This window comes from Gallus gallus, chromosome 2 (genome assembly GCF_016699485.2).
Source record: "Gallus gallus isolate bGalGal1 chromosome 2, bGalGal1.mat.broiler.GRCg7b, whole genome shotgun sequence".
In the NCBI taxonomy this organism is placed as follows: Eukaryota; Metazoa; Chordata; class Aves; order Galliformes; family Phasianidae; genus Gallus; species Gallus gallus.
Window position 1 is genome coordinate 144,480,094 of NC_052533.1, and position 18,026 is coordinate 144,498,119.

At 37.4% G+C, this 18,026-nt stretch overlaps 1 protein-coding gene across 8 annotated transcripts in view; it reads right to left on the reverse strand.

Moving 5' to 3' along the window:
• The window catches only part of TRAPPC9 (trafficking protein particle complex 9), a 474,624-nt gene that overhangs the window by 404,850 nt on the left and 51,748 nt on the right, over positions 1–18,026 (reverse strand). For all 8 annotated transcript variants that reach the window (XM_015283239.4, XM_004940062.5, XM_040690620.2 and 5 more), the window contains 3 exons: positions 12,238–12,364; positions 10,595–10,727; positions 5,628–5,791 (listed from right to left, as the gene is read on the reverse strand). In XM_015283239.4, coding sequence (XP_015138725.1) covers positions 5,628–5,791; positions 10,595–10,727; positions 12,238–12,364 — 424 coding nt within the window. The remainder of the gene's footprint in view (positions 1–5,627; positions 5,792–10,594; positions 10,728–12,237; positions 12,365–18,026) is intronic.

Genomic DNA, 18,026 nt, shown 5'->3' on the forward strand with positions numbered 1-18,026 from the left:
TTCAACAGCTGAGGTTTCAAGCAGCTTCTAGTCAGGAATGTAAATGAGAAACTTATTTTATCCTTTTACTAGAGACTACATCACTAAAATCATAACAAATATCATACAGTATCTTACCCATAACCTAATTTCAGGTTCAACTCTAACATCTTTAGTTTTTAAGATCCATAAAAACAATTCCACATTGGCACTTTGCATAAAGAAACAGAATTGCAAGTATCCATTGTGAGGAGTCTAATCTAAATGTTTTTACATTCTCACCATCACAAGGTCATACTGCCATATAGAACACCGCATACTGGGATTACTACCATGTCTATCAAAATTATTTGCCTGTAACCAGCTCATAAAAACCATAAAATGCCAACAAACAGAGGCAGGTAGCTTCAAAATGGGATTAAGCAAATTTAATTAATGAGCTACCTAAAGAGGACTACATGGGGATATGCATCAACTAAAGATACTCGGTAAGTATGCTACAAACACAACTGTGGCCAGACTTGAGAGCTCTTACAGTCTCCTGAGGTTCTACGAATTCTTGAACCATCAGCCCTAATACAGCATCTCACACCTCTGTCTTACTTTCTGGGGCAGAATTGGGAGGGTGGGGGTTAGGGGCACAGAACATTATACTTACTGTAACATTAAGCAGATAGTCTTAAGATTGCAAATGTAACTTAAAGCATCAGAGAAAGTGTATGTATGTGGAATAGTGTTCTGAGTTGTAAATTCCTGACAAATAGATATATTATGAAAAACACAGCAGGATAAAAAGATGCAGTTCAGCCTGGAGGACCACTGAGTCTCTAACAACATTGCAGGCAATTTAATTAAAACACTTGGAACAGAAGGAAAAGGTTTAAAGGTAAGGACAAAAAGAAACAAAGTACAAAGAAGAAAAGCAGCACACTACGGCTGATAGTTAAATTCTGGGAAGATCACAGCCAAGACAACTGCTGCTTCTCAAGCTGAGCTTCTGAGAGGAAATAGAAATGCAAGAGCACGAATAGATGACACCAGAATGCTTCATATCTCTGCATTCAAGAAACAAAAGCACACTGAACACAAGGAGGATAAACAGCTGAAAATAAAAATGTGATATGTTTCAAGGCAACAGAACTCTATAGACTTTCACAGTAATCTGCATCTCTATTTCTTGATGCCACCACAGCTGAGCTGTATCTCCCCAGCAGAATACACAGGACCCCAAAGTAACTATCAGTTCTAAATGCACAGACATTCACACACATTAACATCAAGCACATGTAATTCTAGTAAAAACAGAAGTTGTGAATTTACCATTGTAGAGTAACCACTGGGTTTTTTGAAAGTGTGGAACCGTAGACTGTGCACGTTAGAATTACAAGGTTAAAAACACTAACAGTTGTGCGCTGATAGGCAGCTAACCAATATTACTATTATATTTTCTTTCATATTGAGGGAAACCAGCATCTTTCAAACTGAGGAGATAATTACAGAGTATTCTGGAGTCAGACCTAGCAGACAGAAATAGACTTGCAGACCTTGCTATATTCTTTACAATGTAAATGCATCTTGAAGAGCTGTTTCCAAGCAATTAACAAATATCCTTAAAGATGACAAAAACGTGCTCTAAAATCACGAACCATTTAACATTCATCCTGGGAGTAGGAAAAAAAAGAGTATCTTAAAATGTTATGAATAACTGTGTCAGCCAGCGTGGGCAGAAAGGAAAAGACCTGAGCTGAGAAATCCTACAGCAAAACCACAGTAGACAGACTGAGGCTGGACAACCAACGCTCATTGTCCTTCTATGACAATACCTTCAGACTAACTGGCAAAAAGCCTCCCTGCATCCACAGCTCTCTGAGGACCATCATCAACTCCAGATCAAAAAAAACGTTGTAGGCTTGGTTGGAAAAAAGGTAAATAAATATCTGCAATTCTTAAAAATAGCTACCTGGTCCTCAAAGTAGATTCTTCTCATTTCTGATCGGGCGTGGATATACAGCTGAGACCGCAAGCAGATGCTTTCAAAGGCCATGAAAAGAACATAGGTGAATTTACTTCCATATGTTTTAAGTTCCAGACAGCAATCACTTTAGAAAAGATCAGTGAGGATTGGTTGCTTCCATCATCTGTGCTCATTCAGCATGTGCAGCTGGTGCTCACTGCTACAGCCTACAAGTCTGTTAAGAATGCCTGGCATGTTTCTCTCAATGTTTCAGGCTTCAAGAACAGATTAGGGTCACCTTTTCTCTTGAATGGACTGAACAGTTAAGTTACAAAAGCCTTTAGAGTAAACCCCTTAAAATTGACGTAACAATCCTCTGGCAAGAGCTGATTGAAGACGGAGGAAGGAAAGTCATCCCTTCACACATCATCGTTCTAAAAAAGTATAAGACCATCTAATATGGTAAGGAACAACATGAAGTGACACAGCTGGCCTTCACGCCATACACGCTATGTCTGACTTACAGATACCACAGCCTGGTAGACAAGACTGGTATAACGAGACATTAAGAGACATGATAGACACATTTATTGTGGCAATACGACAACTCCCTTTTTCTGATTTGCTTCAGGATCCGTTTCAGAACACAGGGCTGTGACTGTCCCTTTGTAGATCGCACCAGTGAGACAGCACTCCAAATACTGTGCTCAGTTTTGGGTTGCTCAATGCACAAGGTACACTGAGCTGCTCAAGCACACAGAGAACAGCAACAAAACTGGTGAAGGGACAGGAAAAAAAGAAGGAGCAGCTGTGGGAACTGGGGTGTTGCAGTCCAGAGAAGAGAAGGCTGAGGGGAAACCTCACCATTCTCAAGAACGACCTGAAAGGAGGTTGTAACCAGCTGGGCATCAGTCTTATTTCCCAGGTGACAAGTGATAGGACACAAGGAAACAGCCCCAAGTTGTGCCAGGGGAGGTTAAGATTGGATATGAGGAAGAATTTTTTCATGGAAGGGGTGGCTAGTCATTGGGACAGGCTGCTCAGAGACGCAGAGGTACCCCTCAACTTGGGAGGTATTCAAGAGATTTGTGGCCTTTGCACTTATGGACATGGTTTACTGATGGGACTTTGTAGTCTCATATTGATCGTTTGAGTTGATGATCTTAAGGGTCTTTGCCAACCTAAATGATTCTTATAGATCTATGAAACGGCTAGACAGGCACACATGCAGCAGCTGTGCAAGATTTATGAGAAATGTCTTAAGTGAAAGAATAAAAGAAAATCAGGTGAAATCAAGAAAGACTGGAGGCTCAGTGTCTTTGGCTGAAGCTAGGCAACCACTTCTTACAAGCTCCCAAGTTGACAGGCAAACAGCCATCATGGCAGACAAAGATGCCAACTAGCTCTCAAGGAGACCCTGAGTAGCTTGCATTACTGCCAAGCGTCATGTAAGAAATAGTAAAGAACATTCAAGAGACCGCTTATTAATACATACTATAGATAGTTCCTAAGTGCTCTTAACTATCTACATAATGTCTTAATGTATAATAAAGTAGGAGTTTGTATTTCTATTAAAGACAGTTTCATGTAGTATTCACTTATTTCCATTCATGCAGCATCATTGACAAGACTATGCTGCTGACATGACAAACCTTCAGTTCCCTGCTGATCACTAGGGACCCTGCACCTTGCACTGTGGAGTGAATCTATCGTTATGCATTTGAATCTATTCACAGTAATAACTAACACTAAACTGAAAGACAGTCCATCAAAAAAGGCAAAGGTCTATCCTTTGCAGGACCTACTGCAAACACAATAAAATAATAATTACATGGCTAAAGTGAATCATTACTTCTTTTACCATGGACAGTGTTTTTCAGCACTTTATTACATGACTGTGTGCTGGAGGTATAAGTCATAGTTAACTAAGTATGTATTTTCCTGCTTTAACAGTTCCAGCTACTTTTGTGACAAAAAAAGCAACTGAAGGCTGCTCGACAGTACCCTGGATAACCTAATATAAAGCACTAAAAAAAAGTTTGGATAAGATGATTTCCAGATGCTTCTGCCCAAGCAGGCTTCTACGAGTCTCTGATTCTGTTATGCTCACAATACGTATTTTTCAATGCATGAGTTACACAACTGTATTTTCTGCACAAGCATGCTCTCAGAACAGGTATCACTTTGTTCCTCTCAAAACTCATTTTGTTTTCCAAAATGTTGACTTCAGTCAGCATTCTTATAAAAGTTACTTATCCAAAATATTCATTTTTCTTGTAAAGACAATTATCACCATGCTTAAGAATATGCAAGAGGTAGTCAGATACACAGAGGGAAGTTACTACACGGAAAGAAAGTGAAAGATGAAGTGAAATTTAAGTTTTACCAGACTCACATTTGAATGCATCAATTTTTCTCCTTATTCCTCACCTGTTTTAACAGTGATATTATGAAGGTTTTAATGTTATCAAGAGTTTATTTTTCAAAATTTTGAACCCTTTTAGCTACATAATGTTATATACAAAGAGTCTGATTAACAGGTTTGATTAGGAGGCCCATGCACTCTTCTATTTAATACACTTCACTACATTCATTTCACCATTTAATACTCACACTGTATTTAGTCTTTCCTTTACAAACATATAGCAAGAACTTTGCACAGTAGAAGCACCTTGAAATTACTGAAACAAAAAACAGTAAACCATTTTACTTCAGCTTTTGAAATTATTCTTGGTAACAACTCCCTGACAGAAAATCTATTCTTAGATGATTGGCAACTCCTTGTCTCTCAAGCTGCAGAGAAGAGGATATGCTCTTGAAAAAAAGACAAGCCTGAATGCTGAAAAGAGCAAAAAACACCAGGTATCACATCGCATTTTAATCATCTAGCACTGACAGAATAAAATGTACAATCAAATGAGATCTTTGTATTGTATGTATAGATCCTATTGCTTGTCATCTGCAGTTCTTCTGTTAATATCATTTTCTTAATGATGCCTCACAGGGCAGTAGAACTGACAGACCATCACAAGGAGATGATATTTGCATCTCAGACTATTTGTTAAATGTAAGAATGTATGGAGTACTTTAGGAGAAGTGAAAGCAGGAAATGTACTGCATATTTCTTCTGTATCTTCAATTCAATCTTTCAATTCAAAATAGCTTGTTTTATCTGAGCTGTGCTTTTTTTTTATTTTTTATTTTTTAAGTGTTTCATCCCACATTTTCCTATTGCTTACTGAGTAAGCTAGAAGTAGGCTTATTTATTTCCTTTCCTTCAAGTAGGAGAACGGTAGTGCTAATGGTAATTCATTTAATTAACTAATCACTGTATGTAAATATAAGGAGTAAGTAATTTAGACTCAACAATCTTTTCACCATTTTTTTCCCCCTTCAGGAAGTTTTAGGTAGGTGGGTTGTTTTTTTTGTTGTTTGTTTGTTTGTTCTTTTGCTTTCCAAGCAACACCAAAATGACCCCTTGACATACAGACGGTTCCACATTTCCCTTCATTTTCTTTCTGCATATTCTTATATTCTCTTTTATTTTCATGTTTGTACAAAAATAATAGAAGATTTTTAGCAGGGATTATATTTGCCTTAAGCTGACCTAAAAGAAATATCCTATAAGCATAACTAGTCCTACTCTTATTTATGAAAAAGATTATTATTCCTAATTTTAAAACAGCATACACACCCTTTGTGTTGACTGTTTTCGCTGTGACCTCCAATGTCTCCAATGGTTCTGTCCCAATGTTTTCCAACTTAATGATCAGCTGTTGAGTCTCTCCATTGTAAAGCTGGACAGATACACTAGTGGAGATTTCATCTCCTGAAGACGGCTGAAGTGTATGAGCAGACCTACAAAATGTGACAAACATGCAGGAGTATTACAATAAGCACATTAAAAGCTTGTCCAACTTATTACCTTCTCTTAGCCATTCTTGAAAGATTCAAAAACTATGTATCTTCAAGATTTCAGAGCCATGACATCATTTTCCCTTCAAATTTTAGCCACATTCTTTTTTTTTTTTTTTTAACTGAAGACAAATGTTAGTGTCGTGCACAAACAACATTAAAATGTCTTCTTGACTGAAAGTCTGTTAAAAAAACACTTAAAAAGTTAAGAGAGGGAAGACAACAAAAAAAGCAATTGCAGGTTATCAGAATGAGCAGACTTGAAAAAAGTGACATCTGATCTGCCAAGTATTTGAACACCAGGTCTGAGTACTAAAAAAAGAGAAAGGGAAATCAGGGGGAGCAAGTTGAATGCCATAGCAGATACCAGCGAGAGCCATCTGCAGGATCCTGAAGTCCGCACCGCTTTCTGATCAGCCCATCAAAACTGCAAAAATTAGAATAAATTCAACCAATAGAATTTCATCTCAGATGAGATGAAACCTTTACACTTACAAAGGAGGATAAATTAGTTTACATTGTTAAACATTCCCAAACTTCACCAATGTATTGTCAATGTGCTATACAAAGGTAGATATATCTTTAATGACCAGACCAGCAGAACTGACTGCCTTAAGCAGCTGATCATCCAGGAACAGGTTGCTTAAGGAATCATGAACAGTATCATAAGTATGAAGTAAGATATACTTAACAGTACAATATATCAAAAAAGAGGTAAAAATTGCATGTTAGAGAAAATGAATGGAAACAAAGTTTCAGAAATCTAGGAATTTATTTAAATAGAGTATCAAGAATTTCACTTCATAACAAATACAGCAAACCAGTCCATTACTGAAAGAGGAGATATTCACAGCACTGTGAGACAACACATGAGAAAGGAGAATTGAGCAGTAACCTTGAACTTTGCTAGGAAGAAGTAACAAGGGAGCTGACAGCGCAATGGACAGCAGAAGCCATAAACCTCATGGGAGTGGATCCTGGAAGAAATTCACTCTTTGAAAGGTGAAATAGTGAATATAAATGAACTCTTCAGAACATGAATGAGGGTTACAGAAAAAGACAGATGGGCAGAGGTTGTTTTTGACTGTATTCGTCATGCTAATGCAAAGCGGTCAGAAGGGATCATACATACAAGGGCAGAAGTTATAGAGATTAATGACCAATACATTTGTTGGTAAGCCTAGGTTCAGTAGCTTCTTTTGGCAGCTATTTCTGCCATCCTTCCTTCATACCCTGTCTTTCCCTAGCACAAGATAAGCAGCCTCAACAAAAACATCAGAGTAGATTTTAGCATTTCAGAAAGCAACTTTAATAACAAATTCTTACAACACATTTTCTGATCATTTGAATTTTACTGTTACATATATACTGTCATTACAGCACTGTGACATTTGGGTATTTGGAGTGGCAACAGAGGAAAAAAAGGAGACAATTTCTCAATTACTTTCTTCCTCTTCATGTATAGAGGAAAGTATTGAGGACTGCATACTAACAAATCAAAATAATGGCAACTTTTGATTACTGCATGAATCTACATACCCGAATCCAAGCTAATTCATCTTTCACACCCTTAACATAACCTCTAACACAGGTTTAATACATGTTCTTAAAACCAAGTTTTACAAGCCTTCAAACACAAAGCGTGGTTTGCCATTGCTAGTAAGAGGACATCAGGTTTACTGTGAGCTTAGAAGGCACCAGGACTGAAATCATAGAATTACTCAGGTTGGAAAACACCTTAAAGATCATCGAGTCCAAGCACAACCTAACCATACTACCCTAATTCCAACAACCCTCTGCTAAATCATGTCCCTGAGCACCATATCCAAACAGTTTTTTAACACACGAAGTGAACCCATCCTGAACAATGTGCAACAGTAGTTTGACTTTGCATAGCTTAGCCACAGTTTTCCTTCTGGCCATGCCTGATTTACTTTAATTCTGTTACCTCTGCATGGCACAGTTATGGTCTTATATAGATAGCAGTAAGAAGTGGTAGGTAAAATGAGAGAGACATGATATAGCAAACTGGAGTACTAGCACCAGATGAGATGATGCAAATGCTTAGCAATGCAGATCCCACAGCTATAAACAATTTGCTAACTAGTCAGTTAAAGATATGAAGATCTGGAGAAAATAAATCCAGAAGCAACAAGGAAAACAAAGAACAAGAGCCTAATACATGAAAAAAGCATCCCATACAACTATATGAACTTGAATGTTCCAGGGAGCTCAAGTGAAGGCAGAGTGAAAAAGTGTATTAGCAACCATAAAAATAGCCTCATGTACCTCCAAGTGGAAAAAAATAAGGAGTAAAAATGATATCAGCATGCAATCCTCATGGTGAAGGTTCCCAGATGCAGACAACTCACTGTAACATCGGCTACAGGCTGAAAATGCCATCTTTACGACCCAGAGGAGCAGTGGGAGGGTGAGAATAACACCAGGAAAACAGGTAGGAAGTGCATATGTAACAAATTTAAATGCACTATTCTGTACACAGTATTCTATTTCTTTTTCTTCCTCCCTTAATAATATGTACTAACAATGGTTCCTTCATTAGATAAGATACAAACAGTAAGTTCTTGGCTTTTTGTCTATAAACAAAATGTTGAGCATAAGAACACCATGGAAGCGTTTCAGTACATTAGGAAGCAGTGATGATGCCAGGTACATCAGCCTGCAGCTTCAAAAGTTTCTAGTTCTTGTGGAACTGACTGACATTCCTTTAAGTTCATCCACATGATAAAACTTCCATAATTTTATTTATGAATTTGTCTTCCTCCCCATCGGTTCTCCTTTTTGAAAGCTTTGCCACCAATAATGTTTAGTAGTGTAGTATTTTTATATCATATAAATTTATTCATAGACATGTGTATAAATACCTATAATAAAAAGAAATAGCTATTAAGTCATTCTCAATCCACAGGAAGATTCATTAAAGCTCCTGCTAAGCTGAGCTTAATAAACTGTTCTTTCATGACACAACTGTTCCAAAACAACTGTTAAGTACACAGAGAAAGCCCTAGAATTACTGTTGCCAATATGACTATCAACTCAAAATCTCTCTTAGTTCAACCAACAGTGGAATAGATGAAAGAGAGCTATATGTCTTTAACTGACCCTTCAAACAAACCTTGAAGTCATTCACAAAGTACAGTATCAAGGTTACCTCAAACACTTCAAAAATAAATGAACTGGAGATAAACTCAGAAAAGTTACCTTCAAGAGAAGCTAACTTGCCCAGTCAGAAAAAGACTTCCTTTCAATAATACAGCTCAGAGGTTGGTAGGCTGGGTCTCAAAGCAAATGCAAACATAAAACATACTGGCAATATGCAAGAAGAAAAACTACTTAGATCTTATACAGCTGACTGTACATTAACAATGTACACAATGTCTTTCTCCAGAGGATAAAGCAGAACTGACAAGAGCTACATAATGCAATTTACTGTCACAGAGTCTGAGAGAAGGACAAAGTGGTGGCAGAGAGAGACCTCTTTGGCATACTGCAAGGTAGACAGGAGCACAGCTGAATATCCAGTATGTCACATGAGCTGAGACTGAACACAGAAACCAAAGCATTTGAAGAAACTAAGAGCAAATTTAACACCAATGAAAAAGGAAATATACACAAACATACGAAGAAAATCTCATTAATGTTCCACATTATCAGCAGAGCACATATCCAAGAAGAGCAGACTCTATGCTCCTTTAAGAATATTTTGTATAATCATAGAATCACAAGGTTGGAAAGGACCTACAAGATCATCTAGGTCCAACCATCCTCCCATCACCATGACTACCACAAGCTACTAAACCGTAACTCATAGTTCCTGAACACTGCTAGGGACAATACATATTCCCTCTGTATTTCAATCCACATTCTTTAATACATTAATAACTTTGGCTATCCAATATTAATTTTAGTTACAGCTCTTCTGCTTGTGAAGAAGCAAAATTGCTTCTGACAGGTTCTTGGTGATACCAGGTAAAGTATTCACAGGTAGGCCAACAGTCACATACAGAATGAGGAATGGAGTGATGGATGGCAAGACTCTTGTACAGTGATCAACATGCTACTTAATAGGTGAGAGCTCTCACCAAAAGCTGAACCAAATCAATGTACCACCAGTTCTCTCTAAAATTGTGGAGTTAGTCACATTCTTTACCCAAAAATAAAGCTTAAGAAAAAAGAAAAAAATGAGGAAAAAAAAGAAAGCAACCACTTTTAGCCTACATACAATTGTGATGTGATTGATGTGTTTGGTGAGTGTATAAAGAGATGACTGTTTTTAAGTTATTCCTATAACTCTAAAACATACTGCTTCTGCAATATAGTGTCTAGTTTGGAGCTTCCCCATCAAACAGAAATATAGACATGCTGAAGAAAATCCAGAACAGGAATATCAGAACAATTAGGATGACAGAGCACATCACATACAAGGACAGACTCAAAGAGCTGTTTGTTTCACTCTGAAAAAGTGGAGACTAGAGACAGGCTTTTCCAAGTGTGTTCAGACAATGAGATAACGTCCTGAGCAACCCCATCTAACATTACAGACACACTGTTTGTCAGAGCTCATCCTGCTTTGAGCAGCATCCTATACCAGATGATGTCAAGAGGATCCCCTTCCAACCTACAATATTTCATGAGTTACCACTTTACTACGGATTTTATGAGCATTTATGAATACCAACATTTCAGTATTACCAAATAAAATCCTCATTTTATTCAGCTTCTCACCTTGGAAGGGAGGTACTGATCTGTAGCCTTGGCAAAGCTGGAATGACTTCAACAGTACAGCCATTGGTCTTGACTCCTGGTAGATTGTCCAGAAGGCAATCACTGAATACTCCAAAAACTGAGGTATGGTAACCTGATTTTTTGTAAAATAAATAACACAAACATGTTGCACATTCCTTTTGCTTTCTAAAAGATCTAATACACTAATTTTACCTGCCAGAATTTGCCAGTGTTTCTGCTACCTAAAACACTACCTCCTCTATAGGACAATCTCTTCAGGACATAAAATAATATAAAAAAAAAAAAAAAGTTTCTGAATGCCCTAGATAGTATTTTTAAATAAATCATAGATCATATTATACAGACCAACATTTCAGAATACCTTATCACATTATCCACCAGTGCACATAACTTGTTACCTTTTGGTTAATGTTGAGACTCCTCTACTTCTTCCATAAAAAACTGACAGAAGAGTCTCTAAAGTATCCTGAAGATAATGCAACCCCAAGGCAAATGATTCTTTTAAAAAAATTGAATATGAATATATGCATACACTTGCCATGAGATATCACAGCTTATACTCTAAAAGCTCATTTTAGCAGTCAAATATCTCAACACCAATTCCTTGCCAAGCAATATATAACAACCTGTATCTGAAGGAAAATATAATCCATTGACATACAAGTAGCAACCAAATACAGAAATCAACTCCACTGCTTGCAATACATTTTTAGTATGTGAAACTAAAAGCGAACAACTACAGAACAAATGTTCCTGAATGCTTTGATGCTATTCTGTATTTACTGAAATTGTTTCTGAAGGAAAAAAAAAAAATGCCAAAAAAGAAAGAAAAATCATTTTATGAGCAGGCAGAAAAGCATTTAGGAAGAACACAATGAGAACAAAGCTTTTTCAAGTTCAAATCCATCTTCTTTTGATATCGAATTTTATTAAAACAGTTCTTTTCCTGTTGTTTTATATTCTGAGAGCATGTACCTCAAATTGCATGTTGTTAATATGGCTCAGTACTACTACATGCTGCATTTACCATGCTCACCTATACTGCATTTACTAGGAGTCTGTCCTGCCAGGTTTCTAAAAAAAGTTCTTATTTCTCTTCACTTACTAGGAAGACAATTCCATTTAGCCTTATGAATGCAATGACATCTTGAGTTGATCAGACTACGCACATCAGCTAAATTGTTTCTACACAGCAATCAGCAAAAATTTCTGTGATGTTACATGAGAACGGTTAATTAAGAAAATGGAGTTGAGAGATTATCTTCTGCCTTCTCATGAAAAAGTTCAAGCCATTTTTCTCAGAAGCTTTCCAAATTAAAACATTAATAAGAGGGAGTTTGAGTTCATTATCCTTTTCCTTTCATACTGGAGATATTGTAAATATATGTTGTTACCATTATAACCAAATGATTTTTCAGCATCATACTGTGGTTTTAATGAAGTCTAGCATACCAAATAGTTATATTTGGGGTTTTGCTTGATTTTTTTTGTTTTGTTTTGTTTTACATATTGAGGAGAACTCAGAGTGGCAAATATGTAAAGTACATCAATTTGAATTGTGCTATACCTTCACTCACAGACATTACAAAATACAGGACAGAATGATGAAAGAAATCCCTTACCATTGATAGTGATCTGTCCAGTGGTTTGAGGAACACCAACAAGAGTTACTGGATACAAACCAGATTCTGCAGGTAGAGAAAGGGCTGCAGGAAGAGATTCAAATTCTACTCCTGTTGTCAAGAGACCCTGAAAAAAGTTGTACAACACAGATAAATCCATTTATGACATACACTTAAATTTTAATCCCTTGTAATATATCATGCAAACTTTTACAGTTTATTCAAATTTGCACATAGCAGTTGCTTCGGTTTAAAGTCCCAGTGACTTAAGCAGCCTTCTAGAATTACTGCAAGATTTGTATTCAATAGAGAAGTGTGTGTTTCAGAATGTGTCTGAGCTGGGAATGATATACGAAATACAAATAATTTATACCCAAAACACAGCAAAAAACCCACAAGTGATATAATCTGACAGGCGTTTTTTTATAACCACATTTAATTGGACTTGTGACATAACATATATTTGCTTACATTTTGGACAATGAAAATCAAACATCAACAGCAGTTCTTACTTAGCTTTAATTAAAGTTCTAAGCCAGAAAAGATTTATTTATGGGGAAGAAACAAACGGAGTATTTACAGATAATAAAGTATGCCTAGCTTTTCTAACTAAGCTAAAAGTCTAAATTAGGAGTTGAGTAAGGCATTCACCTCACTAAGTTGACCACCTCTCAAAACAAGATGTTTGCAGTTAGACTTCATGATTTCATAGAATCACAGAATGGCTTGGGATGGAAGGGACCTAAAGGACCTCCAATTTTTTAGCCACTCTGCCACAGGCAGAGACACCAACCTCCAGATCTGGTACTAGAGCAGGCTGCCCAGGGCCCCATCCAACCTGGCCTTGAACACCTCCAGGGATGGGGCATCCACAGCCTCTCTGGGCAGCCTGTTCCAGCACCTCACCACTCTCTTTGTGAAGAACTTCCCCTTGACATCTAATCACAACCTTCCCTCCTTGAGCTTAAAACCATTCCTCCTTGTCCTGTCGCTATCTACCTGAGTAAAAAGTTGATTCCCCTCCTGTTTGTAATCCCCTTTTAAATACTGAAAGACTGCAATGAGGTCACCCCACAGCCTTCTCTTCTCCAGGCTGAACAAGCCCAGCTCCCTCAGCCTGTCTTCGTAGAGGAGGTCCTCCAGCCCTCTGATCATCTTCGTGCCCCTTCTCTGGACCCTCTCCAACAGCTCCTTGTCTTTACTGCATTGGGTGCCCCAGACATGGATGTAGTACTCCAGATGGGGCCTCATGAGGGCAGAGTAGAGAGGGACAATCAGCCCGTTCCTGCTGGCCACCTATCTTCTGATGGTACCCACGATACCATGGGTATTTATTCTCCTAGTATATGACAGAGAAATCTCTTAGCACCCTGATGTAAAAACATGGCACAAAATAAGAAACACAACCAAAAATTCATTTATTTCATGGTCTACAGAACACAGCATTATTTCCTTCATAAATTAATCACTTTTTTAAAGCTCAGTTAACAAATGTAAGATGCTTGAACACAGTACATGCTGTTAAAAATAACAAATGCATTGTAAAAAACAGGAGTCTAAGTTACTAGCTGCTCATATACAGAAAACGAGTGAGAGAGGGAATGACGATATCCAATATTAGTCTCTGTAGCAATTAATGCAGTAAGGACAATTAGATTAAAACTTAACTGCATTGAAATGCTTCATAGGAATTCAAGAGTCTATAAAAGAAACAGATACTATTTTTGTAATGACAGATGAAAAAAAAGCTTACGGCTTGAGACAGAGAAAACCACGCAGAGACTTGAGGGCTGAACAAAGAGTTTAAGCAGCAGCAATGCTAGCCACACTGGTATTGCTTAGCTTCAAAAACATCTATGATTACTTCATTCAATATTGACTCATTCATTCAATAGGATTCCAAATGGTGCACCTCTAAAGTTCACATCTGCTGTGAAAGGCAGACTAGCAATCTTCTGTTTGTAATTCTCAATTAGAAAATACCTTAATCACTATTCATATAATACATACCTAAGGAAATGAAAACGGCTCGACCAAAACATGAACGTGCTTATGGACAAGAAGGACGAATTACTGCACTCAAGCAACTACTAGTAATAAAATGTTTCAACAATAGAGAAGCAAAAGAAAAAAGAGGTATATTGTTGTCTACCCCCTGAAACTGCATCAAAGTGACACCCTGGGGTCATAGTGATCACAAACACAGCAAGCTGACCTCAAGATAGTTGATAAAGCAAAATTAGTCCTCACCAGAATGTATTTTGTTTACAGTGTATTACAAATGCATCCTCAGTCTATTCTTTAGCAACAACAGCAACCAAAAAAAAAAACAAAAAACAAAAAAACCTCCAAAAAATGTTTTAAGAGAATGCAATGGAAACGTCAAATATCTTCTCTAAGCACAGATTATTCCTGGTCTAAAAAATTAAAGAGCCCCAAGTGCATTACCGCATGAAGTAGAATGCAGCATGTATTTCTCTCATTATGACGGTTTTACCATCCAGTAAAACTTACAATATTTATGTAAAGGTATCAAGAAAGCATAAAAGGTCATCAAAATGAAAAATAAGCAAGCAAACAAAACAATGTAAACCTCAACAAAGCCTTGGTTTTACAGGCATAAACTGAAATCAATGTACTTATTCTTCAAACTTGAACCACACTAAGTTTGAAAAGACAGTGATGTAATGTAGAATGTCTGAAAGACATTTCCAATACTGCTATCACCCGGAAAGCAGAATTCAGCAATATTTGCCAAACATTGCCCTCTGGTGCCTAGAACTGCTTAGATAAATGAAATCAAAGCTGAACTAGTTATTCCCTTTAACTAAACACATATCTGTTGCAGATGAAGAGAAGGGGGAAAAAGGACGGAAAATGGAAAAAGTGGAAAAAAAAGGGCAAAAAGGGGGAAGGAGGGGAAAAGAAAAGGAGGAAAGAAGCAAGTATCAGATTTCTTTTCCCAAGAATATAATACTGTATTTTAGTAATAACATGTAATAACCACTACTTTCTGACCAAGTAGAAAAATACTATCGTCTGTATGCAAGTTTCCCACCAGGGAATATATGAATCAGGAGAAAGAAGATTTTTATTTCCTTATATTCCTATAACAACCTAAATTATCTGAGAGTGGATATACGCAAGCTACTGCCACAGCCCACCTTTCAATAACTTCAAATCTCCATTCAGTTTCAGAGAAACAAAACAACTTGTCTGTTAACGGTAGCTTTTGGGGATGCAGTTAAAATAACATGGGCGTTTAACTGCCTTTTTAAGCTTTAGTTTTTTTTACTCACACTTTTTTCCCCAAGTACCACTGCGCAAGCCGGTTTTCTCATTGAGTATACTTTACACAAAGTAGTCAAATATTTATTTAAAAGAGCGTTTCTCCCACTATTTCTAGCACGATTATTTTAAGCAGACCTAGAATACATCAAATATGACCATTTTCACCCTTCTTCCTGCCACATTTTTTGAGTATTTTCTTGCCCAATATAGCTTCAGCGACACACACCCTGTCAGTAAGTAAATACTCTCCTAGAGGGCAGAAACAGAACAAAGATGTGAACTCCATGAATTTGAATGAGAGTAAGCTGAACTATGGGACTGCTTATACATAAAGATTTTTCAATATTTTAGGTGTTATTTTTAAACACAGAAAGTGCTCATGGCTAATAACGCAGTTTTGGAGTTTACAAAAAATAACCAACTTCTATTCTTATACCATCATTAATCAAAACACTACACTTAAATTCTCCTGAAACAAACACGTGCTCCAAACAGAATGAGAATCATACAAGATTTTCTTTTTGAGTTATGAGCTTTTAAAACTACAAACTCCAGAAACGTTGTGTTGCAGCAGTATTTTTCAGTTCCACAATACTCATTTATTAAATACCATTTATACTTCTCTGTATCTATCATCATTCTCCAGTGGATGTAGAAAGTAAATAATTTAGTTCAATAAATAACATTCCCTCAAAATTTCTCAGCCTTTGAAGACAGCATATTTGCCTTTACAACGAAGCCTGAGAAACAGAGAAAAAAGTATTTAAAATCTTGCAGACTTAACAGACTTTAAGCTGTATCTTCATAAGCACTCTATTTTAATAGCAGATGTCACCAAACTTAGCCAGGATTTAAAGCTCCAACATTATTTCCAAGGCATGACATAAATCTGCCAGAGATCTCGCAGATTTTTTTTGTTTTGTTTTCTGATGGTTTGAAATCCAAAGGTCATTTTTTTCCCAGATAGAAAAAAAGTTCCATAGCTGTAAGTCAGAGAGAGGCTAGCATTCATTTACATATCCCAACAAGGCTAAACTAATATCAATATCCCAGGAAAAATGTAAAGCTGTATGTATACTTATTTACAGTTGACAATCAAATCTACTCTTGACTCGGATCCCACCACCAGAACAGCAGAAAAATATTCCATCTAATGCACTGCAGATAAAGCACGTTAGAATCATTTTTACCTCTATGTCTATTTAAGCTACCTGGTAAAGTTTATGAAAGCACTGTCTATGACCACCCCTACTTTACCTCACTGACAAAAATACACAGTTGTGGGACCTAATTGTCACTGTATTCCATGATTAAATGCTCTTATTTGCCATATTATAAGCATTATATCACTGTTATTGGATGAGTCTTCCCACTACATGGACGAAAGAAAATTAGGATACAGAAAAGAGGTAAGTTACAAAGAAATGAGACACACATGAAGAACAGGTATCTAAAGAGATTTCCAACTCAGGAATATATGGGACTATGGGACAAAAGATTTTGAGGAAATTAAAAAAAAAAAAATCAACATTTTGACTTCACAGGGCTTCTTCACCTCAGTAATACTGATCAGTCATGCCTCTACACTCTTATATAAACTAAACATACATAGCAGTAGTCCTGGGTGACATCAAGAGAAGCATGACCAGCAGGTCAAGGGAGGTGATTCTGACCCTCTGCTCTGCACTCATGAGACTCCACCTGGAGTACTGCATCCAGTTTTGGGGCCCCCAACACAAGAAGGACATGGAGCTGTTGGAGTGGATCCAGAGAAGGGCCGTGAAGATGATCAGAAGGCTAGAGCACCTCTCCTGCAAGAACAGACAGAGAGCTGGGGTTTTTCAGCTTAGAGAAGAGAAAGCTCCGGAGGGACCTTAGAGCAGCCTTCCAGCACCTGAAGAGGGCCTATAGGAGGGACTTTTTATAAGGGCATGTAGCAACATGACAAGGGGAAACGGCTTTAAATTGTAAGAGGGTAGACGTAGTCAAGATATTAGGAAGAAAATCTTTACTGTGAGGGTGGTGGCCACTGGAACAGGTTGCCCAGAGAGGTTGCGGATCCTCTCTCCCTGAAAGCATTCAAGGCCAGGCTGGATGGGGCTGTGAGCAACCTGGTCTAGAGGAAGGTGCTCCTGGCGTATAGCAGGGGGCTGGAACCATACAATCTTAAAGATCACTTCCAACCCTAATCGTTCGGTGATGCTATGACTACTATTTCAAATAATAAAAAGAAAGAAACAACAGAGAAGCCTTTTAGTGGGAACCATTCTGCTAAATAACTTGTGCTCCGTCTCAGTGCTCTATGTCAGTACCATGTTGACTACTTTCCAAACTTTCAGCCATAACAAGCAGGATGATACATAAGGACAAGTGCACTTGCAAAAGTTTGGACCAGTGCTTCCAGAGTTTAACATATAATAAGTAAGTTCAAACAACAACAAATGAAACAAAGCTGATGAAAATGGAAGATAAGGGAAAAAAAATGGAGTAAGAATATA